We start from the raw sequence: 10,663 nt of genomic DNA on the forward strand, positions 1-10,663 counted from the left end.
AAACCGCAAGAAAATATTAGAAAAGAAGAGGAAAGACTTGCTTTGATAGTAGCAAATGTCATCATATTTGCATAAGTCCTTGTGTATCTGCCAAGTAAGAGTCAAGAGTGCATTTGATAGAACGAATGAACAAGAGGTGTAAAGAAAGATGGGTGTACATATATATACCCAGCGATTTGATCTTCGATCATCCATGGCCTCCAATCATCAACGAGTGAATAGTTGAGAGATCTTATCCAAGCTTGAGTTGCAAGGAAAGGCACTTCCATATCATGGTCACCACTGTTCACCCAAAAAACCGCAAAAAAGTTTACATAAAGCCTTGAAACTTGTTGGTAAGGGCAAAGAAAAAGGTCAAAACTCAGACCTGAAGATGAGAGAAGGATAGCCATTGATACTGTTATTCTTATGGTAAGGTACACTACTTATAATGTCACTAGTGTAAGGAAGATCCCAGTTACATCGTACCCATTCCCCTATACTCTCCTGCAATCATATAAACTTGACACTGTTTCTTAACAAAAAAAAAACTTCTTAAATGAACTTGTCTTCTACACCTTCTTGGTTTGAAGAGCTTTGCGTACGCTTTCGTCATTGGCCCAGTAGGTAGCTAGGACATATCCATAACTCTGCAAAATCAACCTTATATATACATTATTTTCCTCAAAACGGCACACAGATGTTTTAGATATGTATTACTTACATAGCAATCTGGAGATGCCGAATTGCACGATGGTTCTAATATATTAAAGATGTTTATTTTCTCTGTACACTATATAAAAATAGCCACATAAAGATCTTTAACAAGGCAGACACATCCTCAACTAAAAAAAGAATTGAGTGTGTGTGTGTATACCTTATTATATTCTTCAACGAGTTTCAAGCATTCTATGTTACATGGATCAACATTTACATATTTTCCTTGGCATATTATCTTCAGAGACTGCAACAATACATAAAAATAACAATATATTTAATTGTTTGATGATTTTTTTTGCATTATGGGAACAAGACTCAACATGCTGCATACCCCATAGAGCTAATCAGAGATCAATGCCATTCCATGAGCAAATGGAATGCGGTAGTTAAGTTCATTTTCAGGTTCAGTTATTGGGTTACCGATCACATAACCCTGTTGTTGGTCACTGTATTATCAGTTTTTAAAGCTTCATATATCTTATATAAGAAGCAAACAAAAGTCAAAAACAGATGAACCTTGAGGTTTATTAGAGGTTTGCAGCATTGGTAATTTCCTGTATCATCATCATGTTTCTTCTCTTATATATAGTTGGTTGAGAAAAAAAATATAAACATGTATATCAGTTGAAAAAATGGGATCGACAGGACTCTCCCAGGCACGACTACCAAGGCAGTGAAGCAGCATCTCCAACGTCTCCAAAAAAGTGAAAACGACAGCTCAGAAGGTTACTGAATTTGGAAACAACCCAGCGGTCCTTGCTTTGCTCCTTTTGGGAAGCCCTACTTCTTGTCCAGAAGTAGCATCCTCCAACATTCATCTTCACAGACCTAAAGGAACCAAGTTCTTCTTCACCAAGATCTTTACCTTCAAATTCGTAGCCACACCACTAGGATCACTTCTAAAACCCCAACAGCACCCGTAATCATCTCCTCAACGATCTCTTGACAAACTCACCTAGCAATCATGGCAAGACGTTTTTCAAAAGAAGAAAAAGGGAAGAGTATAACTTCTAGAGACAAAGATACTCACATCACAAGAATCAAAGCACCTTGCGTAGACAACGCAGCACTCATCAAGGAGAACGCGCTCACACTCATAGGAAGGGTCACTAACCTTCAGGAACAGAAGATCTGGGCCCTGTTACCAGCGCTACCTCGCAAGTGGCACCTACAAGGGAGTGTTACAGGGTCAGACCTGGGAAATGGGTACTTTCAATTCAGATTTGAGAGGGAGGAGGACTTACGCAGAGTACTCGACAATAGGCCATACCACTTCTCTTATTGGATGGTCATCATCCAGAGGTGGGAGCCGGTCATCTCACACTCCTTCCCGTCACAGATCCCGTTCTGGATCCGAATCAAAGGCCTCCCACTACACTTCTGGATGGATGAAGTTGTCTGCAGCGTAGGAAAAGAGCTCGGAACACTGGTTGACCATGAGTTAACAAAAACAACAGCTCGAGTCAGAGTTCTAGTAGATGGCTTTAAACCTCTTATCAAAAAAGCTGTCATGGAATATGACTCAGGGGAAGAAAGCATTATCTACCTTGACTATGAGAAGTTAGAAAACCACTGCTCTTGGTGCTCATCGCTGACTCATCTTAAGAAGGACTGCCCAAGTTATCTGATGGAAAGGCAACAGGAAGTAGCTACTTTCGAGGAAGCTTCACCTGCACGCATCGAGACTCAAATAAGTAACAGAGACACGGCAACTAACCACTACTACAGAGGTGCAGATCAGCAAACAACAGAAAGATACCGCTCAGATCCTTCGAGTAAACAACACACGACAGCCTTCCACGAAAGAGTGGATCGTCATGGAAACAACTTTGGAGCACGAATAGGTTCAAAGCAAACTCGAGTTCCGCCACCGGTCAGATCATCAGATACCAAGCGAGGGGAGTCCACTAACTGGAGACGCAAGGAAGTGGAACAGGAACCTAGACCAGTCGAATACAACTCTCCCCCGTACACGACACGAAGAGAACCACTGAGAGAGACGGGAGCACAAAGGAAACACCTGTTCCCTCAAAAGGGACTCAGTGAGTGGCGAGTGAAACCAGCAGGCCAACCTTTACTATTAGCTCCTCAGACTGTAATTCTTGCTGGTAATCCTCAAAGCGCTACAGAGCAGAACCAACACAATTTAGAAGCTGAGGAAACACCAAAGAGACAGACTGAAGAATCAATCATCTCGGAACTTAACGAAGCAACACTACGCTACCTAAACTATCCTGATCCCACAGAAGCAGCAGCCAGAAGACAGAGGGTGATGGCAGGAGATGCCAGAGGCCAAACAGAGGAAACAGCAGCAGGCCTTCTGTTGCTCCGAACTGGCCCACCTGATCAGAGAGAAAGGTTCAACCAACAACAGAACGCCCTAAAGATACCTACAAAGGATCAAATTCTACAGGAGCTTCAGGACGTTACAAAACAGTACCTTAGTTGCGCGAACCCAATTGAAGCAGCAGCCAGGCAACGTAGAGTCCTTGAAAGCGATGCAGAGGGCCTAACAGAGAGGGCGGCAGAATCAATCTTAGCAGCTACTGCAAACCAACGACGTCCTTTGTCCCCCTGGGAACGTGGAATAAGATCAGTGAGCCCCCCTGGAATAGACTTCAATGAGGCTATGCAGCCGTCAGATGCAGAAGTTACACCACCACCGGCTCCCTGTGTTTTTGCCTCTCACTATGCTGGTCCGTCATCACCGGAAAATCCTCCAAACCCCATGTCTAAAGGACAGGGCACTTCACGCCTCCAGTCTATCATAATCAGCCCTGTATTAGAGGTGGAAGAAGATCAGGTACCACAAAGAGAAATGGGGGAAGTGGCGGATGACGAGGAAACACTACGTAACTATCAGAATAAGACAGTCTCCCAGAAACCGAAGCAAGTGAGAATTCGCCCACCGCGTCTATCCCCCAATATTCTTCGCGGAGCTAGCTCAAAGAAAAGGAAGCTCTCACAACTCCAGCAATCCCCCAGCTGTGGAAGTAAGCGAGTTAACAGAGGTCTTCCAAGAGACTCTGGGACAGTAGGAGAGGATCGTCGGGGAACCAGTCTCATTGGAGGAAGGAACCCAATGGAGAAAACTCCAGCAATACAGTTAATTCCTGCTACAAGCAAAACACAGAGAGATGGTCAGACAGGAATACAGAAGCAGCCTACTTCAAATCAGACAAACGAAACAGCTGGACCTTCAAGAAGGGGACCGAACCCATCGACAAAGCAACCTCCATCTCGCCCTCAGAGAAAGCAGGATTTTCGGTCTCCTCCACCCCCGGCTCCTTAGTAGCTCTGAGCTGGAACTGTTGTGGGCTGGGGAACCCCATAACAGTCCAGCGTTTGAGGGAGATTCATCGGAGAAACTCCCCAGACATCTTCTTCCTTATGGAGACAAAGAACGACACAGCTATTATCCTTGACAAATTACAGTGGCTCTCCATCGATAACTACCATGCTGTTCCCCCTACTAGCTCGGGAGGTGGTGGTCTCTTCCTTATCTGGAAGAATCATATCAAACTCACGGTAAGGACAAGCACAAAGAACCTCATTGATACGGTGATAGAAGACAAAGGAAAGACATATCAAATCACCTTCGTTTATGGAGAACCAGACCATACCAAAAGGCTTCAAATTTGGAATGAACTCTCGACTCTACAACCCTCGCCTGGAGAGCCATGGCTCTTGACTGGAGACTTCAACGAGTTGACCGACAATAGTGAAAAGAAAGGAGGCCCTGAGCGAGCAGAAGGATCTTTTTGCTCGTTTAGAACTTTCCTGTCAAGCAACGGACTCTTTGATGTCAAACATTATGGGAATTATTTATCGTGGAGGGGCAAAAGAAGTACCTACCTTGTGCAGTGCCGACTGGATCGAACTATAAGTAACAGTGAATGGTTTGACACCTTCCCGTCGTCGCGATGCCAATACCTCCGATATGAAGGATCTGATCATAGACCGCTGCTCACTTTCCTGGACACAAGAAGGAAAAAAGGTGCAAAGATCTTCAGATTTGACAGGCGACTTAAAGATAATCCTGAAGTCAGGAAACTGGTTCAGGAAATTTGGGATTCAGTTCCTTACCTCGATGTGGAAGCAAAACTATCCTGCTGTAGGAAGGCCATATGTAGTTGGAGCAGAGTCTTTCATGAGAACAGCCGGAAGGCACTGGAGGCACTTCGATCTCAATTAGATGCAGCAATGACGAATCAGGTGCCACAGGATGATCTCATTCATGAGATAAATACAAACCTGCTTAAAGCCTACAAAGCAGAAGAGGATTATTGGAGGCAACGAAGTAGACAACTATGGCTTACACTAGGGGATTCTAATACTGGCTATTTCCACGCCTCTACTAAGGCCAGGAAGGCCAAAAATAGACTCACAGTCATTGAGGATGAGAATGGAATACCGTGGTTCGAAGAGGAGCAGATTGCCGGTGTTATATGTAAGTATTTCGACCATATCTTCACTTCAGAGCAGCATGATGGTCTACAAACAGTAGAAAAAGCGCTTCAACACTGTGTCACTGATGAAATGAATGAAGCATTAATTAAGGCGCCATCTGATATAGAAATAAAGGAGGCTACCTTTGCCATTCACCCGGACAAAGCCCCGGGTCCTGATGGGTTCTCGGCGAGCTTCTTTCATGCCAACTGGGAAGTTGTGGGATCAGATGTGATCAGGGAGATCAAAGCCTTCTTTGCTACAGAAAACCTCCGCACCTCGCAAAACGTTACACACGTTAGACTCATTCCAAAGATAGTAGGAGCAAAAAGGGTTGCTGATTACCGTCCTATCGCTTTATGCAATGTCTACTTCAAAATTATATCCAAGCTGCTGGCACTCAGACTTAAGCCTATTCTACAACACATTATCTCAGAGAACCAGTCAGCATTTATTCCAGGCAGAGCAATAGCAGACAACATCCTAATCACCCACGAAGTGCTACAGTACCTAAAGACCTCTCAAGCGCAAAAGAAGTGTACGATGGCAGTGAAAACTGACATGTCTAAAGCATATGACAGAGTCGAATGGAGGTTCATATCGCAAGTACTTAAGAGACTAGGATTCCATGAGAAGTGGATCAATCTAATAATGCAATGCGTGACTACGGTATCCTACTCTTATCTGATTAATGATTCAGTTCTAGGAGCGGTCAAACCTAACAGAGGCATTAGACAGGGAGATCCCCTATCTCCCTATCTGTTCATTCTATGTGGCCAAGTTCTATCGGGATTATGCAAAGAAGCAGGACGAGATGGTACCTTGCAAGGAATAAGAGTGGCACGTGGTAGCCCGAGGGTGAACCATTTGCTCTTTGCTGATGACACAATGTTCTTCTGCTACTCCTCACCATCGAGCTGCAACAAGTTGAAGGAGATCTTGTGGGAGTATGAACAAGCCTCGGGTCAAAAAATCAACAAGGATAAATCAGCGGTTACCTTCTCTTCAAAGACATCTGCAGAAACAAAGAACATTGTCAAAAGTCTGTTGGGCATCTCTAAGGAAGGAGGACAAGGTAAATACTTGGGCTTACCGGAGCACTTCGGTAGAAAGAAGAAGGACCTCTTCACAGCTCTGGTTGATAGAATCCGGCAAAGAGCTAACAGTCTATCCACGCGCTTCTTGTCTAGGGCAGGGAAGCTAACTATGCTACAAGCTGTGCTAACTGCCATCCCCACCTTCTCCATGTCTTGCTTTGAACTGCCCGTTAGTCTCTGCAAGCGCATACAATCAGTATTCACAAGGTTTTGGTGGGATAAACCAAACGGGAAAAGAAAGATTGCTTGGGTTTCTTGGGACAAGATTACGAGGCCTAAGGCAGGAGGGGGATTGGGGATTAGAGATATACAGTTATTTAACCAAGCTCTCCTAGCTAAACAAGCGTGGAAGATCCTCACTAAACCAGATAGCCTATTAGCACGGGTTCTTTTAGGAAAATACTGTCACTCTACAACTTTCATGGAGGCAAAGGTTCCATCAGTGTGCTCTCACGGGTGGAGAAGTATACTACATGGAAGGGATTTACTAATAGGCAACCTAGGACGAGCAATTGGAAACGGAGAGACTACAAAGGTTTGGAAAGACGTGTGGATCTCGCTAGAGACTCAAGTGAAACCGTTTGGACCTATACCAGAAGCAGCTATAGATCTCACAGTCTCGGACTTCCTAACTACAGATATGAAATGGAACCAGAGCAGAATTGAAGCTTTCCTACCTCAACTATCGAAGGAGATCCAACTCCTTCAGCCAAGCATCGCCAAAACAGAAGACACTTTCATCTGGCAACCACTTCCCTCAGGAGTATATACTACTCGCTCAGGATATTTCTCCGTATCATTGCAGACAGCTACAAGTCCAAACCCATGTCAAGGATCCTTTAATTGGGTTAAAGATGTTTGGTCAGCAGCTTGTTCACCAAAAATGAAGCTCTTTCTATGGTCTACCATACAACGAGCTCTGCCTTTAGGAGAGAACCTACAGCAAAGGGGATTGATATCAGGAGCCTTATGCAAAAGATGTAATGTGCTGGAAACTGCCATTCATACCTTCTTTCATTGCCCATTCGCCCAAGAGGTGTGGAGGAGGATCCCACTGGCTAATGTGGTTCACCTAGCTACTATTGAGAGTTTCTCAGATGCAATGGTGGTTTTTAAAGGAACGGTATGTCTACCACCAACAGGAGCGACGGGAGCCATACTACCTTGGATCTGCTGGACAATTTGGAATGCAAGGAATAGACTTGTCTTCGAGAACAAATCTTTGTCACCTACAGAAGCAGCAACAAGTGGTCTACGATTAGCAAGGGAATGGGCATCAGCACAAGTACCGATCAACTCAAACGCCAGGTCGTTACCTCAATCTCGGAGACAGATGCAGCTACCAACAGACGATCCCCTGGTGGTGACTTGTAGATCGGACGCGGCATGGGATATTAGATCGAAAAGAGCCGGCTTTGCGTGGATTCTAACCGACTCGACAGGAAACTCCATCGAACGAGGCAACGCTACTCAGGATATGATCAACTCGCCTCTGATTGCGGAAGCTATTGCTCTCCGATCAGCTCTCACCTCTGCAGAGAAATTAGGGCTTCCAAAGCTCCGATGCTTCTCTGACAATGAAACGCTCATTCGAGCTATCACTTGCGACATGCAGGTTAAGGAAATCTTCGGTATCATCAGAGATATCAAGCAACTCTCCTCTGCTTTCGTCGCAATCTCCTTCTCTCACTTTTATCGTTCTTCGAATGTTGAGGCTGACGCCTTAGCAAAACAATCACTTGCATCGTCTTTGTATTTGGACCCATGATTGGGCTGACTCTGGGCCTGAGGCCATTCTATTTAATATATTAAGCATGTGTTTCACAAAAAAAAAAAAAATAGTTGGTTGAGAAAAAAAAGGCTTAAGGGTTAGATGATATCACAAAACTCTACATACCTTTTGAGATTTCTTGAACGAGAGCTGGAACAACCATACCGGCATAAGAATCTCCTACGACATAGAAAGGGTTAGAGAAAAACTCTTCATGTCTTCCTAGCCACTGCACAACAAAGGAAGCTTCTAAAAATCTATGCACTTTTGTTTAGTTTAGGTGTAAAAAACATTCAAGTTTTTTTTTTTTTTACCTTGTGAAGAAACTCATAGATCCGTTTGGCCTCTCCTGAATCACTAGGTTTGTCAACAAGAAGAGTTCTTGAGTAGGAGAAACCAGTTCCAACAGGCTGATCCAAGTATATTATGCTTGAAGTCTGATGAAAAATGATCAAGAATTAATTGATTCGTCGGTTTTTGTGATCATCTTCATACTCACTTTTGTGTTACCTTTGTCCATGAGTATGTAGTAGAGACCAAAGAAGGGAGGGGTCCATTGTAAACATCAAGTTTCATAGCCAGCGGCCCTGCTCATCATATAAACATAAAAGAGTAACCAGAGATGCACACAGGAATAAGTTTATTTATCAATTTTTTTTAGATTTCACCATTCTGAAAAAGAAGAGCAGAGATGAAAGAGCAGCCACAGGTCGTCCACTTATCCAAATAAGAAGCGGGTCTTCTTCAGGGTTCCTCTCAGACTTGATGAAGTAGTAGAACAATTGCACTTCTTCCTCCTCGCCGACACCAATGTACCTTCATTCACAAGAAACAGTAATTTGTACTTGGATAAATCTCCAAATTTCGGAACTAAACACAAGAAGAAGAGAGAACAAAACCCGGTTTCAAGCTCAAAGGGAAGAGGGCCGTCAAAACCAGGAAGAAACTTGATGATAGAGGCAGAACCAGCATGATGCTGGTTCAAGAAGACAAGTTGAAGAAGCAGAAGCAGTGATTTCAGAACAGAGGAAACGTAGTCGTTCACCATTCCTTTTCAGAGCTTCTCTAAGAACTGAACAACTAGTGGATTTTTATACTAATAAGTAAAAGTGAAAACCAAAAAAAAAAGAAATAGTCGCTAGACACTCTTCATCTTTTAACTTTGGCTTCATCACTGAACTTGTCACATTTTTTTTTAAATGGGAATATTTCGTGCATGATCTTCAAACCGTATATAATAACGTCGAACAGAATACAAAATTACTACGTAACTACCATGGCGAGCGTAAAAACAAGTTCAAATGTGTTTAGTGATACGTTATCGTCATCATACAGTGTAATATGTTAACAAACAAACAAACCTCAATGGCTAACAAGTTTTGATTATGGGAAGAGTCATCAGCGAGGCATATTGTCATTTTCTGTGATAATCAGGATGCCATTGTCTTTGTTCCACACACACGCCCGATCACAAAGATCTTTCAGGGCAGATTCTAAGAAATATTCAATAACAGCATCTGACAGGGAAAAAAGAAGCAAAAAAAAAAAAACTGGCAATACATAAGCTTGTAAGCATCTCCATCTTGAATCTGAAACAAGCTATTCTCTATACCTTTCATCGGATTACTTACTCTGGCACATGATTATCATTGTGTTGTCATTTCTTTTCTTCTTCTCTGACTCCCTCTCTATAATACACAACTTCTACTACAAATGATTAATTCATGAGTGAAATTGATTAAAAATTAAACTATACCAGAATGTTAAAAATAAACATGGTTACATCATAAACATGGTATCGCCACAAGCCTTCTAACATGCATACAATAACCATATGTTTTATTCCATTATAAACCGTTGGTTACATCACAAACTTGGTGTTGTCACAAGGATTCTTTTAACATACATACAATAACCATGTCTTATTTCATATAAACCGTTGGTTACATCACAACTTTGGTATGATCACAAGCATTCTCCAACCATAATACAAGATACAATTATTTCACATTTTAGAACAAAGGGAACATCCTCCAACGAGGCCTGAGATGACAGTTGGAGTTTGAATCATCATAAGCCCTTTGAAACTTCACAGCAAAAGATTTATCATTGCTAAGAACCAAACGTCGCACACCAAGATCATCGATCTCTAGACCCACGTCGATACACGAAACAGAGGAGATAACCGGACAATACATAAGCTTGTAAGCATCTCCATCTTCTTGAATCTGAAACAAACTATTCCCTTTACCTTTCTCACCACCAATGCTCACAAAGCTCTTCCTGAGTTGCACAGAGTGGTCGATTCTCCACACTTTAGATTCAGGGCATAACCAAACCGTGGAATCAAACTCGAGGCTGAGGCTAGCTGAGAGCTGGACATCCTTGGCTTTGGTGTTGAGCGGAGAGAAAGTTACTGGAAGGCCTGAGAAGAAAGGAGATGATGACTGTACGATGTCAAGATTCAAACACGAGTCTTGTGTGTTTACATTTCGGCTTGAAGGGATAAGACCACTTCCGGCTCCGATCTTAGCCGGTATTATGTAGTATTGGACATTGGACTGAACTGGATGTCCTGCTATGTCTACGACTGCTTTGCCTGGTAGAGCATTGGCGGCAGAAGCTGCGGCCAAGACGGCTGAGAGAA

General features: G+C 43.1%; 1 protein-coding gene and 1 pseudogene across 1 annotated transcript; both read right to left on the reverse strand.

Annotated features, from left to right (window-relative positions):
- Positions 1 to 383: 383 nt before the first annotated feature.
- On the reverse strand, positions 384 to 9,757 carry LOC130506673 (serine carboxypeptidase-like 7; annotated as a pseudogene).
- Positions 9,758 to 9,908: 151 nt separating this feature from the next.
- LOC130506672 (kunitz trypsin inhibitor 3-like) lies at positions 9,909 to 10,658 on the reverse strand (the record flags this gene model as incomplete). The annotated part of the gene is made up of 1 exon (XM_057001370.1): positions 9,909 to 10,658. A coding segment is annotated over one exon (630 nt), but the record flags the coding sequence as incomplete, so codon positions are not given.
- Positions 10,659 to 10,663: the final 5 nt, after the last annotated feature.

This window comes from Raphanus sativus, unplaced genomic scaffold, assembly GCF_000801105.2.
Source record: "Raphanus sativus cultivar WK10039 unplaced genomic scaffold, ASM80110v3 Scaffold3533, whole genome shotgun sequence".
In the NCBI taxonomy this organism is placed as follows: Eukaryota; Viridiplantae; Streptophyta; class Magnoliopsida; order Brassicales; family Brassicaceae; genus Raphanus; species Raphanus sativus.